The sequence below is a fragment of the Poecilia formosa genome, unplaced genomic scaffold, assembly GCF_000485575.1.
Source record: "Poecilia formosa unplaced genomic scaffold, Poecilia_formosa-5.1.2 Scaffold144, whole genome shotgun sequence".
NCBI classification, from domain to species: Eukaryota; Metazoa; Chordata; class Actinopteri; order Cyprinodontiformes; family Poeciliidae; genus Poecilia; species Poecilia formosa.
In genome coordinates, this window is record NW_006800083.1 from 1,100,183 (window position 1) to 1,116,501 (window position 16,319).

The 16,319-nt window shown below is 34.5% G+C and overlaps 1 protein-coding gene across 2 annotated transcripts in view; it reads left to right on the forward strand.

Moving 5' to 3' along the window:
- Positions 1 to 9,246: 9,246 nt before the first annotated feature.
- The window catches only part of vps53 (VPS53 subunit of GARP complex), a 34,006-nt gene continuing 26,933 nt past the window's right edge, over positions 9,247 to 16,319 (forward strand). For both annotated transcript variants that reach the window (XM_007563050.2, XM_007563051.2), the window contains exons 1-4: positions 9,247 to 9,401; positions 9,660 to 9,740; positions 11,322 to 11,371; positions 12,465 to 12,531. In XM_007563050.2, the coding sequence (XP_007563112.1) occupies positions 9,315 to 9,401; positions 9,660 to 9,740; positions 11,322 to 11,371; positions 12,465 to 12,531 (285 nt within the window). In that variant the 5' untranslated portion in view covers positions 9,247 to 9,314. The remainder of the gene's footprint in view (positions 9,402 to 9,659; positions 9,741 to 11,321; positions 11,372 to 12,464; positions 12,532 to 16,319) is intronic.

Sequence of the window (16,319 nt, forward strand, 5' to 3'; positions counted from 1 at the left end):
TTTTTTTTTTTTTTAAAATTCTTCCCCCCCCTTTAAGGTTTTTTTTTTTTTTTTTTTTTTTAGAATGTAAAATATAAATACTTCTGCAATCTAATTTGGAGCCAGCCAACCAAAAACAGCATATTTTAAGACAATCTGAAAAAAACTAAAATTAATTTCCCAAAAATCCTATTAAATGTTTAATCTGCAAGATTGATTACATGACTCTCATGAAATTCATCTGTCAGAAGTACACATCTCCACATCAGTTTATCACGGCAACAAAATCCACTTAATTTATGGGTTCAAATCATTTATCACTCATTTTCTATTTCTTTTTTTTTTATCTCTGTTTTTCACTTAATTCCATCAGCATCAACAGAAATAAAGCTATAAATTCACTGTGACTATGTTAATTTTTTTATATTTATGGAAAATAAGTAAACAAAAAGATAATCCTTAATTAATTTTACAACCACTGTTCCCTATTTCAGTGTATCTTAATAAGCCATCCAAAATTTTGAAATTATGTTTCCATGCCCTTCACCTCTTAATTTAAATAATATGCCCAGTCGCAGTCCCAGTTTTTTTTTTTTTTTTTTTTTTTTGACATTGAAAGTTTCAGTTTTCATCTCCTGAGTGGCCACGCAGCTCCTTTGTTGATTGGGAGCCACACAGCGATTAACCGGTTTTTCTTTTTCTTTTTTTTTTTTTTTTTTTTTTTTTTGATAAAGATGAGTTTTGGGTTCTAGGTTCTGAATGTTCACTTGTCTGATATTAAGCCTTCTCAGAGAGCCACTTGCTGTTTGACCAGCTGGAGTGCTAAGCATCCAGTCCTTCAAGACTTTAATCTCCTCTGGTTCAGCCTTTCAAGTTCTCTGGAATGTGATTTGGATTATTTGTTTTTGGCAGTTTTCCTATTTGCTTTATGTCATTCCTTTGGATTTTGATGACAAGGCCATACAAACACCTAAAATCCTCAGACTTGGACCTTATTCTGTGGGAGCTACAAGTGGAAGTAACCACTGCGACATAAATTGTTGGTGGTGAGACTTTGCATATTTAGGAATTGCAAACATCAAATCGTCAACCTTCTGGCATTAGAATTAAATTGACAGTATCTCACATTTGTCAGGTTAAAACCACAACATTCAGTATGTTTTACTGGGATGGGATTTTAAATGAATGTATGATTATGAAGTAGATGAAAAAGCTAACTAAGGCTTTTAAATTAAAAAAATATATGGTGGGCATATGTTCTCAGATTCTCGAGTCAATAATTATAGGCCTATTTCTTCAATTTTGGCAGAAAGTTTCTTTGGGTATGCCTCCACATCGAGAGACAAACAGTTTGCCTGTTCTTCTTTGGAACTTGCACAATCTCTGTCAGGTTGGATGGGGAGCGTCAGTGTATTTACTGAGTTGTATTTAGATCTGAACTTTGCCGCTGCATTCTTAGCAGATCTGCTGTATTCTACAACCAAGGTACCTTTTCCTGTTTTTTCAGATTCAAGTGTGTTGAGCTAATAGAACATCTAAAACGTGGAAAACATTGAGAACTGGAGCTTGGACACTCCTGATCTAAATCATTCCATGGTAGCTCTGGTTTTCTTTGTAATGTTGTTGTCCAGCCAGAAGGTGATGCTCCATCCCTGTCCCACGTGTCTCCCAAACTTCATCAGGTTTCCTTCCAGATTTGCCCACTATTTAGCTTCACACTTCTCCCAATCAGCCCTAGCATACTCGTCACCCAGCGAGCTTCCTTGCTGAAAAACATGCCCAAAGTATGATGCTGCCACCACCAACTCAGCAACGCAGTTGTGTTGGTGGATAACGGTGTTTGTTTTTCTACACGCATAGTATTCTGCATGTAGGATAAAAAGTATCTTCTTCTGGATCCTTCATGATATACCTATGTGGCTTATGGCAAACTTGAATCTTTTAATAGTTTCTTTTCAACAATGTTTTTTTTTTCTTGTCACTCTTCCATAAAAGTCAGATTTGTGGACGACTGGACAAATAGTTATTCTGTTGTCACATTTTCCCACCTGAGTTTTGAATCTTGCCAGCTCATCTAAAGTTACAATGGGTCTCTAATTAATGCTAATCTAATCAATTCTAATCTAATTAATCCTTACTTGGCCTGAGAGTTCATGGCCATGTCTTGGTAGGCTTGTAATTGTGCCATTCATAGAACAGCTGTATTTGTATTGAGATTAAATTAACAACCCGAGTGATTTTAATAATACAGTGACATCTGAAGGTGTTGTTTGCAGTGGATTTTATTCATGGGTGTCACATTCAAAGGGGTAAAATACAAATATATTTCATTCTGTTCGAGTTTTCATTTCTTGCTGTTTCTAAAACCATGTAGTCTTTTCCTTCCACTTCACAAACGTCTTCTGTCACGTAAAATCCCAATAAAATATATTGAAGTTTGCAGCTAAAATGAAAATGTTTAACTGTTTGTACAGTGTGCTTTCAGCACAGCTGTTTTAAGTTTTAGCTTCTGCTTTTGACTTGGTTTTATTTGAGCTAAAACACAAAAAAATACTGTGGCTTATTCATCCATGTTCTAATCATTGCAGTTTTGTTGGGGTGGTGGGAAGCGGGGGGAGTTGAAGCACATCTCTAGAGGTCTACTGTGATTTATAAACTACGAATACTTGATGTGTGAAAAAACAATTTAGGTGATTGAATCCCTATTCAGGCAAGCAGCTGCTGTAAAATAATTGCAGTATGAAATACTGGCAAAATACAGGCTGTCATGATTGCATTACAAGCTTGCAACTGAGTCTCCAGCACCAGGAGTTATTCCTTTAGTATAGATTGGAGTTTTTATCTAGCTATCAAAGCAGGGGGATTGAGGAGAATGAAGCACAATACTTGTTTGCAAGGAGTGACACATGAAAAGAGATCCAAGCAACGTATAATCACATATTTATTCTTTACGAGCTTAATATCAGTATTCAGCTTAATTTCAATAACACAAAGGAAATCTGCTTAACAGAGGAAACAGCCGTTGGCATCATCTAACACATATTACTATGAAGTCAATATTGTTGGAAAAATGTTCTGATAATACTTTGGCAGATAGACGTTTTTATTCATTCATTCAGTGTTTTTTTTTTGTTTTTTGTTTTTTTTAAACATGATACAAGCCCTTTCCTCTGCACAAACTGGGGTGTTGTGGAGGACGTTGAGGAGCTGATGCAACAAACCGCTTTTGATTAACAAAACTGACAACTTAGAAGTAACAAAGCAGAAACAGAGAGATCCAATTTTTGGAAAGTGAAACTAAACTGCAAAGTGACATCAGCAGAAAAGGACAAAGCGACGACAGTTTTAACCACATGCAAGCAGTGAAGAAAGAAATCAGCTTTTTAGGAAATAAATGTTGATTATTTATTTCCTAAATAAATAATTTAGGAAATTATTTATTTAGGAAATAAATAAATAATTTTATTATTTATTTAATTAATTTCCTAATTAGGAATAATTAGGAAATTATTCCTAATAATTTAGGAATAAAAATAATTTATTCCTAAATTATTTATTTAGGAATAATTTCCTAAATAAATTATTCCTAAATAATTTATTTAGGAATAAATAAATTATTTATTTATTCCTAAATAAATAAATAATTTAAAATACCACAAACTATTTTGATGAAACTTTGCATCCATACCACTTCACAAATCATTAATATCTGCATTATAATCAAACTAATTACAATTAGTTTGATTATAATTAGTTTATTAGTGGGACAAGTAATGGACAAGTGGGACAAGTCCATTACTTGTCCCACTTGTCAGTGGGACAAGTAATGGACTTGGTTCTAGGGTGTGGAAGAATGCTAATATTGTTACTCATGAACTACTTCTGTGTTTATTTAGATATGAGGCTGAGCGGTGATTGAGTACATAACATTTATATTTGAATTAGCACTTTTCCCACATATTTCGCCCTTTAAAGGTAACAGTGACTTTTACCAAAAACTCCTAAAAAAATAAGAATGTCTTAACATTACTTTTACCCACAGAATAGATGCACTGAAATGAAAAGTTGGAGTTTATTTCTTTGCTATTGTGAGAAACATAAATTAATGGTAGGTTTTGCAGATTTTTACTAGAGGGTGCCGATAAATGTGGCCACTAATACATGTAATAACAAAACAGAACCCAATTAAGAAGGAGGACTGATAGTGAGGAACTCAAATCAGTTTTGTCGATAGAGGATGAAGGATCAATTAACTGACAACAGGGAGCAAACAACCCAATAGATACGATCACATGAACATAAATTGCAAAATATGAAAAACAGAGAAGGAAGCAAAGGCCTATAATCCACTCCTACTAAAGCCAGAACCCACCACCCCGTAAATCTGGAGGATTTGTAAGTAATTACTCTGGGTGTAGTTGATTTTGGATCAAACATCTTTCAGCAAATACTTAAGACTGTAATCTGCTTCAGAATAATAAGCAACACATCTTGTATCTCACAGACAGACTTTTCTATTGTGTCATTTATGTTTCACAGTGTAGATGTCTGCTAGGGATGTTCATTTGGGTGTAAATGGACATTAAAGATTTATTTTTCAGAAATTATAATACATAGAAACGGGTTTGTGTTTCTTTCTTTGAATGCCACTTATTTTTTGTCTCTCTCTCTCTCTCTTAATAATAAGCTCTTTATGATCCTGAAACATGCTGTTTCCATATCTCCAACACCTTTAGAAGACTTCGCTCTGGTAAGCAGCTGATCTGATCTGCCTTTCATTTGCTCTCAAGTGACTCATGTTTGCTTTATTGAACTACTTGACCTAAAAATCTCACATTTGACATGAAAGCTGCTAAGCCAGAAGGGCAGAAAAAGCTGTTTGTGACAGTAATCCAACGTTTTCAGATCTGGCATCAACAGCCGGTGGCTTTTGCTAAAACTATCAATAATGTCTGGCTATAAGTGCTGCTGAATTCTTGACCAGATGGACACAACCAGGCAGACTGTGTGTCCTTCTACTTAAAACAAAGAACGTGCAAATTGCTAAATGTTTATCATCAGGCAAAACATTATTAATTAATACTTGAATGAATTGAACATCAGAGAGGATTCTTAGATCCCAAACTGTAACAGTGCCTTTTAAAACATATAAATAACCCTTTGTAATGTATTACATATGTTTAACATACTTTTTGAATGTGCTAACTAGCTTTGCCTCAAGTTACTTGAGATATCTGCAAAGCAAGAATTTTTTGCTGAAGTAGGTCCTAATACGGAGTACAATAAAAGTACAGTTGAAGCCAATTTAAGAAACAGAAAATTCCAAAATACGCGAGAGGAGAAAAAATATCACACCAACAGACTCCGGATGGGATTAGAGTCCATGACCTTTTTACTGTGAAGCAGCAGCACTATCCACTGCTCAGTATAACAAACTGACCTCAGACCAAGAGTGATTCAAAGATGTATTGAAATTAGAAAAGGCAGGTTATTGGGAGAGCAAAGCAATAGGTCCTTCAATATTTACATATCCATAGGTATTTATACTTTAACTGAAACTGTAACAAGACAGCTTGCATGGAGGCTGTTGGATCTTATTGCAGCCTTCCAGTCATGGATCCAGCCAGAAGAAAGCACAGGAAGCCACATCTGGGTAGACTCACCACTTGCAGGGATAAATGCAGAGATGAATGGTAGACAGACATGAAGGTCTGGCTTTCTCAGTTCCATGCATTATAAACTGGTGGTAGTATATACTTCTGTGGTCCCTGGCAGCCTGTAAAGCTAATTCAGGCCCTTTTGTATGGTAAATGGTCTGTACTTGTATAGCGCTTTATCAAGACCAGAGGACCCCCAAAGCACTTCACACTACATTCAGTCATTCAAAGATTCACACACATATTCACACACTGTGCGTATGGATAGTGATGGATAGGACCTCATACATTTTATTTCTGTCTCTCTGTTTGCTACTTCTTTTTTCTTATTTTATTTTATTTAAGTAACAGGTTCAGTCAACAGCTTTTTTTCCATCTGCCTTCCCCCTTTGAAGCATTATTACAGAAACAGAGCAGCAGGGAAACTTATGGATCATAAGTTTATTGTGGCTTGTTCTTGTGACAGCAGGAGGCATTGCTGCTGCTTAAATGGTGGCATACGACTCTTGGGCCTTTTGAGATTGACTACATGTCACCATGGCTAGACCACAAAACTGATTGAAATTAAATGGAACTGGAGGCCAGAGCAGACTGTCGTATCAAATTTAAACACTGGCAGAGGGTTGTTTTGTAGTTTTAAATTATGAAAATATGTTGGAACATCCTGTAGTTGGAATTATTTAGCCTTTGACCTTGTGTTACTGTCAAGGTCACAGAAGCAGGCCTTGTGAGAAGCATAGCAAACAAAGATAAGGAGAACTTTTCGTGAGTCTAACAGTGTCTTAAGAATGGAAGATACCAGAAAGACTAGCAGAGAGGAAGGATAGAGATGTGCCAACAGTAAGCGCTTCTCCTCGATCCTGTTTGGGTTTTTTGTCCTTTTCTTCTTCATTTTATCTTGGTTGCTTTATCAGATCAAATATGATCTATTTCAGGAAGAATCAAGAAGTAAAGATTTCCTGGACATAGTCTATTTTTCAAATTGGTGTCATTTTTTTTATATATATATATAAATGACACCATGACAAGACACAATATTACACAATACACCACAATAAATTACTGAATGGCTTAACACCAAATTATACCAAAGATCTGCTGTTGTTGTATCAACCCTCCAGGCCACTCGGGTCTCCTGGTTCTGGGGTTGCAGAGCAGCAACTTTATTCCAAATTGTGTTATATATGAACTCTTTGATCAAAATTCTTCACACAAATACCCCGTTATGCAAAATGACAATGCCGAAGCGCTTCCATTTTTTTGAATTGCTGAAATGAATACTTTTCTGTACTTTAATCTATTGATATTGCAAAAGTATCAATAGAGCCCATTTAAAATTTTTAAACATATTAGGCCACCTGTCATTTGTGACATTAGGATACAAACTTAATGAACTGGGCCCATTTCCTCAAAGACTCTCAAAGACGTTCCTATCTTAGTCTAAACATTCCTGCTAAGGAGTCCGTGCTTAAGAGTGATTCATTGAGCTGCGGAGAGCAAATCTATTTTATTGAACATGCTTTATTTTAACTCTTGAAACAACGCAATGTGCAATATACAGCCTATGGTGTTCCTTGTACCTTCGAATATTGTATTAATAGTCATGGAGGGCCAAAACTGCCTGAGCTATTTTCTGGTCCCAGTCCAGCCCTGCTGAGCAGCCAGTTGTTCTGTTGCACTATTGTCATCACAGACAAAAAGATCTTTTCAGATCAACCCAGGAGTTTGAGATTGTTCCTTTTATGTAAGTCTTAAACAAAAGCTTGACAGCCTTGGGAAGGACAAAGGGTTCTCAATCCATTTAGACTGCAGTGGAAATTATAAAAGCTATATCAGCACCATCATCTTTTTTTAATTTCCAGCTGTAGCAGCATATGCTAAGCTATAACTTAATTACCCATCAAGTTACCCATAAAGTGATTTGAGACATGCTGTAATGACACAGAAAATTCTCATTTAAGGCTCAATGTATGCCTCTGACTGATAATAACTATGCGTTGTCATGCATCCCTCTGGGTGAGGCACATTTTCTTTTAAAGTTTAGTTTTAATGACTTTAAGCCTCTTCTCTCAAAAAGACGGCACCTGTTTGAAGTACTAAATTTCTTCCAAAGTCCTGAGCAGCAAACATTATTTTGTTAATGATAGCTGGTGAATCAAAGGAATATCAACTTTGCTGGGAGTTGCAAAGGGCATTTTGAGGTTGAAGGACACATGAATAAAAAAGGCAACCATCATTACTACAATGGATGAAATTGCTTCTTTGGTTGAGTGAGCTTTTGTCCCTGAAGAGTTTCTTGCTTAAACAAGGAACTAGCCATACACTACTCATTAAATAGTTACTGTTAATATAATATCAGTGCAGGTTTTGACTTTGAGTTTGAACCAAATTTTGTATTTATGAAGGTAGCAACAATGAAATTATACATATTTAATATTACTGCTATTTTTAGGATGTTCAAAAATAATTTATTTCTTGATTATATTTCAACATGTCTTCAGTGTCATCCTTGAGAAAGTTTTGAGTCTGGTTTTATGTTCATTAAAAAAAAATAATCACAAGCATGTGTCACTAGTAACTAAATATGTTTTAAATATTATTGTGAAGATAGCATAATCTGTCTACTAACATTAATAAATGATCAGAAAAGCTTGATTTTTTATTTTTTGGCACCTCATCATGTAACAGAATTGCAACTAGCTACTCAAAAAATCCATAAATGTTCCTTTTTATCTCAATACACCTGTAAAGAAAAAAAAATGCAATCATTAGTTTAGTTACCTTAAATAAGATGATTTTTTAACAAGGATTCCTGACCAGTCTATAAATAATGCAAATTGGATGATCTGAATTTGCTGACAGTTGAGTTGTTTATGACAATATAAGAGGGAAGTTGTCCTTGAAGTTCCAAAAACAATTCAGCTAATATTTGGATGTTTTAATTTTGGAAAAGAAAAAAATGTTTTGTATTATAATAACTATAACTAGATAATAAAAATGCATTCTAATGTTCAGATTTTAGTTGTAATCTGTATCAGTTGTAATCTGACAATCTATAATCCTGACAACAACACACTTAACTTAACAGACTTCTATCATCAAAAAGAATAAAAATGTTAAATAAATGTATTTAATAAAGAACTGCATTCACTATTATTTAATTGTATTTGAATACATTAATACATTAATTCATAACTTAAATCTACCTTTATGTTTGAATAAATATTTTCCCCTCTGTTTAATTATTTCGTCATTGCTAAATGATCTGCTTGTCATCTTAGTTAATCTGCACAGCAAATTAACTTCACATTAATTATATCTACTAGAGTGATACTGCAGCTGACTGATTTTAATGAAGGCTGACAGTTAAAAGGCTGTAATAAACTCAGCATGTAACCATGAAATAGTTATATATTTATGTTTTTAATAAATATATTTTTATTAGCAGCATAATTAGATTATTCAACATTAAATAAATTATCTCCGTGTTTGTTTTCAGTTTTTTATAGCTAAGGACAAATTTAAGAAATTATTAAATAATTAGTTTATTGAATAATGGCGTTAGTGGTCTGTTTTTCGACAGTCTTGAAACGCCACACATACGTCGCCGTGGCAAGGTGCATCGTCATCACGCAAACCAGGAAGTGCTAAGCCGGATAGCTTAGTTTTGTTTTGACAATGATGGAAGAAGAAGAATTTGAATTTACCGAAGATTTAGAGGCAATTTTGCACCTAACTCCAGAGGTGCAACTAGCCATTGAACAGGTAGCCTTTTGTTCCCGTGAATTTAACAGAAAACGCATTATTCCCGCTGTTGTTATAATGTAGATTGATCTGTTAGCAGGCTAACGCACCCTGCTAACAGGGTTTACTGTATAGGGTTTTGCTGGCAAAAAATAAAATTATACCTCAATATAGCTGGTTAAACTTAACTGGTTAGAATTTCAGTCTGAAAATTAAATGCAGTGTGCACATGTAGACTTTTAGTTTAGTTAGTTAACTAAATACCGTTTGTCTTGGAAGGTTTTCCCCAGCCAGGACCCTCTGGACAGAGCAGACTTCAATGCTGTGGAGTACATCAACACACTCTTCCCCACCGAGCAGGTACAGTCATTTTGATCCAAGTCGACACTGAAACGAAATGGTTCAGGAATAATAATTCTTAGTCATTGTTTTGATAAATAACAAACATCTTGAAATTTATAATATGTGGTAAAATATCCTTTTTTTTATATGGCTCGAAATATAGAAATGAAAGCAAAAAATGTCAGCGCAGTAAAAGTTTAGAGGTCATATGCAAGTGTAACATTTAGACTAAGAATGAAGCATGAATTGGTTCATCAGATTGTGGGATTTTTACGTCTCTAGAGCATCTCACAAGTTTATAATCTATAAAATGACAATATGGAGTTATTGGCAAGCAACAGCTTCGCCAAATTGAACAGTTATTGCTTCTTTAAAGAGAAAAAGCAGTGAGCGAACATAAAGTGAAAAGTTAGCAAAAAAAAACTGCAAAGTTGCATTTGTAAGTCAAGTTTTACACATGTAATGTTTATTAACTTAGTTTAAAATAGACAAAATAATCTGTTTCTTTAGCATTTTCATAATGTTTTTGTTTATATGTTATTGACACAGATTGAATAATGTTTGGAGGAACTTGATGAAACTTTAGAAAAAGACATTGTCAGATGTGGCAGCTATGTCCTTGGGACTATAGTAATCCCACTGTTGCACAGATATGAGGAACTAAAAAAATAAACAGAGTACCTCAGCTAATGTAAAGTTAACATACATGTGGAATTGTAGTGATTCATAAAGCGCAAATTGTCCAAACCCACTGGGACTGAATCTGTCCTCAGAACAAACAAATACTTATAAGGGAATCAAATAAATGTTCAAAGTTTTTACTTATTTGTATTATCTTGGTAAACACAAATGTATCAATCAGCCTCTTTAATGTTGATTAAGCAATATAGCATTTTTTTTTTTTTGCCAGATTTGAAGAATTATTAGATAACCTTTTTATAATTAATGCGTATGTATATTCTGCCGCCTCCATCAGGGGTCAGTGTAATCCTATATATATATTATATGTGTGTGTGTGTGTGTGTGTGTGTGTGTGTGTGTGTGTGTATATATATATAATTAATTACTTTATTTGTATTTACTTTTAAATAATGTGCATTAATGTAGTGCACTACAGCAACTACATTAAGTTGATGTTTGTGTAGTTCTATATAAGTGAAAAATATAAATTTACATATAAAAGTGTTAAAATGATTTATTTCCAATTGTTGAATTCACCTTTCATCTTAGACATTAAAATAACTTTACAAAAACAGTCATCTTATGTTTTATGTTTATATACTGTAGCTTAAATAGACATTTAGTGTGTGTGCATTAAGTGTGTTTATATTAACTGTTCACTTACATATTGTGTGCAGACTACAATAATTAGTAAAATGTAATGCAAAACAATTAGTTCCTTTTAATATTATTGTAAGAGATTAATCAAAGAAAGCATTTTTTTTCAAGATGAAGTAATCATTGAAAATTGATAGTGGAAATACTGAAGAAAAACCTTTCTACCAATAATAAATAATGAAGTGAAAAATGGTGCTCTTAGAGTGAGTGGCTGATTATTTCATGTTTTTATGACATCCTGTCTTTGTTTATCCCCATTAGTCTCTGGCGAATATTGATGATGTTGTAAATAAAATTCGGCTAAAGATACGGTAAGTTTTATGTTAACTCTTTAAGAACTATAAATAGCAATATTTTTTTAATCTCCTTTTTTGTGTAAAATTGTACTTTCTTGACCATAAAATGTTCATGGTACAATAAAGCAACACTTTTCTCAAAAATGGTCCAAAGTTACAGTTCTCTCTGTCTGCATCAATTAAAGTCTTCAAATGCAGTAAAATCCTTCTGGTATTGGCTAAAGTTAAAACAATCATTTACAAGAAAGTATTGTACCTCACTAACCTTCTTTTTAATTTTGTTCACATGTTTCTACAAGATCATTTCAGAACAGTGGAGTCCCATCCAATGTTTAAGGGAAATAATATCCGATTCTTTGTTATTGCTTAAATTGTTTCTTCTTGAATTCCTCTATGGATAATTATAGAGGAGCCTCAAGGAGCATCACTGTGATTGCACAGTAAATATTTATATTTAGCGACATCACTCTTTGTGTGCATTAGATAGAAAGTGTCACACAGTCTTGCAATTGAACAGTATTTCACTGTTTATTCAGAACATTGACAAAATGATTACGCAGGTCATATTTTAAACTTTCTTTTGTGTCCTCAAATTAGCAATGTTGGCTTTTCTTACACTTACTGGTGTGTCTATTTCCTTTAGAGTAAGTTGGCCTTTACCTTGACTGTGATATTTTCGAACGCCTGCCAACATTTCCTCATCCGTTATGTTCCATAGGCAACAGAATTGAACTCTTAAGTCTAATTCTGCAACACTTAAAGCTTCTTGTTTTCTGCTGTTGTCGTAGGTGACATGCCTCCATGTTTCCTTTCTAGAAGCTTCTTACACACTTTTCTGATTTTATTTTTACCCATCTCGCTGATACTGGGGGAAACAAACTGAGTTGTTTCTCCCCAGGAACAACTTCTGCTCTGAGAAGAATTATTGTCAGCGGCCGCTAACTGATAGCTTTTATGTATGGTGTGTTCACTGATCCTAAAGAGTTGATTGTTTTAATGTAGAGCAGGCAGTCTCCAATCTACTTTATACTCCAATGCATATCTCACTCATACTTGCAGATTGATTGCTCAGTTTCATTTACCAAACGTTTTGCTCTACATTTAACAGGCGTCTTGACGATGACATCAGGACGGTAGTGAGAGGTCAGACCAACGTGGGACAAGACGGCAGACAGGTAAGTTGAACTGCAGGTCCTGCAATAACATTGAAAAAAAAAAAAAAAACAGATCCATAGCTCATGTTTTATTTTTGTTTGTCACCACAATAAACACTGAATTGTCAGAAAATGGTTCCAGGAGGACGCCGGTGTCCTCATGACAGCTAAGAGGTTAAATAACTTATTTTGGGCTGGTTGATGTGGTAAAACATTCCAGCTGCGCTCTGTCAGCTCTGCTGTGTATTTTTGCTTGAGACTCTGAAGTTTGTTGGTCTGAACCATAATTTAATTTCCTTTATTTAACCAGGTAAACCCCGGTGGGCTGTAGATATCATTTACATGGACGGAACATCTGCAACACACATGAAAATTGTTGCACACATAAAATCAGGAATCTTTGATTATACAGCAATTCTTTTAGGATTATATGAAAACTATACCATTTGGATTTCATTTTCCACTCTTTGCAAAGACTAGAGATTAGTAGCATAAACATATATCAGATCTAGGCATTAATTGGCATGTTTCAGCGAATATTGTTTCCTTACTGTTAGAATGGTGGCTGTGATGTAACGAAAGAGGAAAAAAATAGCCACTCCTTTGTGACTTTCTTCTCTCCCATATTGCTTCCATGGAAAAGGACAACATGACTCAGATCCATAATTCCTGCAGCTCAGTCTGCCTCTTCATGGAAAACATGTCTGGGAAATAGATTCTCATGTGTAGATCCTCACATTCTTCACATGTTTGCGTTTACCTCTCTGATTGTCAGGGCACGGTGTTAAAGAGGAGCTCAAGCTGATTTAATCAAGGCTTAGAGGGAAACTAACACTAGCCTCATTATAATCGCGTGTTCTGACCGGTTAACGTTAGGTGTACATTGTCTTTGGGGAGCCCAGCACGGTGGCCCGTTTTTCACAGTCAGCTACCGTTTAGCAGCGGAAACACTCTAAAGTCTCCATCCAGACCAATAACATTAGCCAGTCACATACAATAATTTTAGTTTGTTTTTCCAACCCCACAGAGCCATTTCAACATTTCCAGGAGGAAAAAATTCCTTCAGCAGATGGAAACAGGCTCATTTCAAGCTGGGGAGACAGCAGCAGCACAGAACCAACAGCATCAGCAATTTTAGTCATTTCTGCTGTTGACTGAGCTCCATTACTTTGCTGAGTAAAATATTAAGGCTGAAACCTAAGATGGTAACATTTATTTAGAAGAAAGGAAGGAGCAAGTTGGTCGGCGAGAGACAGTGAATGAGATCTGGAGTGTTTTCCCTTTAGGGTTTTTTTTTTTTTTTTGCCTTCAGGGAGGCAGACAGTAATAAGCTCACTGAGTGAAAAAGCGTGGAAATGTCACAGTGATCAGACTTCGGTTGCTGTTGGAGTTTACATTTATGTTATCCCTGCTGCGTAATGTAATGTTTACATTTGTTTCTCTTAATTACAGTGTGTTTATTTGTATTGCTCTTTACAAAGGCATAATGCTCCCCCACTGTTTTATCTGTAATATTTGTAAACAAATAGTAATCAACAACAGAAAATTATATCAAGGTGCTAACATAAACATTACTTGCCAAGTCATATAAGCTATTAACTGATTATTTTACTTCCATTTATTGCATTTTGCTGACACACAAAACACAAAACAAGAGACAATACCATTTGCCTGTTTTGCGCAAGGATGGCATAAGGGAATCATATTTTTGATATAACATCATTATTATAAGCGCTTAGGACTTTATGTACAGAAACTAGCTGGCAATTTTGTTGAAATATTTTTTTTAATTAATACAATTAATGCAGAAGTTTGTATCTGCCTTAAGTTTTGAAGTAAGTGCTGATACTCCAGCATTGTCTTTCTACAACTCTGATGCCGTTGTAGGAAGACAACGGTATAAGTGCATCTGCACCTAAGCCACTGTGCAACAGTGTCGAATGTACCGAGGGCACACATTTCACATGGCGAGACGCAGGAGTCAAGCACCCATTTAATTGACATTATTTAATTGAATAAACACGATATTGAATTGTGTTTGTCTTTTTTTTTTTTGTTACTGCCAGTGTTTTATTTTGTTCCCCTTTAAAATAAAGTCATTGAGGAAAAGAGAACACAAACATGTGGAGAGGAAACGGAACAGCTGCGCAAATAGTCTTTACCCACTTCAAAACAAGAACATGAATATAAAGTTGAAGAATTCTTTATAGTTAGCCAAAAGCTTTAACACAGATGCCAAACTTCATTCGACTGAAAGTTTACAAAACAGCCAAGTAACGTGACAATTAAGAACTTATTGAAAAATGAATTTAGGGGAAGCTAGGTTGGCTAAAAGGTTAGCACACTAAATGAAAAATTAGCTGTGCGATTAGCGTATTAGCGGTTTGCCCACCACTGATTTTACTGTACAATTATTTAACCATCTGTTGGTTAAATAATAATATGTATAAGGCACTGAAGTTTCAACCCAGAATGGTTAGGCAATCATTAGGAATGGAACAAACAACAATGAATAACTTAAGGCATGTTTTACCAGCATGGATGTTTTCCAGGTAGGAAGGTAGTTTTATACCCCATTTATTTGGTTTCCTCTGCATTAGGGATGCTATAAACAATAAGGCTCCAGTAAAGATATTGAACCTTTTAATTTATCAGGATGGAGTTTTGTCAATGAAGAGAACTCAGCATTTTAAGTTGTTTTTTTTTCTTTCTTGTTTTTGTTTTACTTATTATTCAGTTATGTCAGTTTAAACTCTTCTACAGTTTATATTTTAATGTTAAACTGTTAGAGACCTTAAATAATTGAGGTTTACTTACAGACATTTATCCTCCAGTCAAAGTAATAATTTAGAATTTTGAGCCATTTATGTTGTGAGGCCCAAATTAAAACAACTACAACCCCTCTGGATCCATAATATATATTTAACAGATGAAGCAGTGCTGCTCTGACTGCATGAGTGTTTACCCCTCAGTTGAAAAGGCTTTAAATATTTAAAACCTGCAAATATATAAAAAAAAAAAAAACAAGAATTCTGTTTTGAAGAAATCCTTTTAAAATGTGTTCCAGTTAAACCTTTTACTGGACTTTGTAGTGATTTCACATGAATTATTCGGTATTATCAATGTAAGTAAATTTCTTTCCAAGTGAACTTAAAAACTGTTGGGTGAAATTGATGTCAAGACAAATGGCAATTTAACTTTCGCAGTGACTTTTGTCATTACGAAAAGTTGCAAAGACAATACCATTTATGATTATCCCCATTTCCTCAAACTTTTGCTTTACCGTTACATGACGTCTCCGCAACGCTCCAGGAGATTCACCGTCAACCGCTGAAGATATGCATCAGGTGTGAGCATTGGGGAGTTATATTCTGTCCAACTACATAAAAAACCTAAAGCTGGGCAATATGGACAAAAAAATATATCATATTTTTTTCTATATTGAGCAGTTTTATATCTGTTTCAGTTTACAAGGCGAATTAAAATAAGTAATAAAGCATTAACAATTACTAATGAGATTTTGTTTTTAAATAGCAAAGTACTGAACACTGAATTCCCTTAAGTATTTAGTAACGTTAAAGGATTAACACTTCCTTTCTGTCAATATACTGATATACAAAACCGTTTTCCAGAACTGTTTAATAGTCCAACGTGAAAACAATACAAACCGAGTTCACACTACAGTTTGCAGTCTTCTTAACATCTTGTAAAAATGCTTGAGTAAAAGTGAGCCCACATACTATCTGTTTAGCCACATATCTCGTTTGTCTCATTGAATTTAAAGGGTACTATTATTATTTTATCGTTTT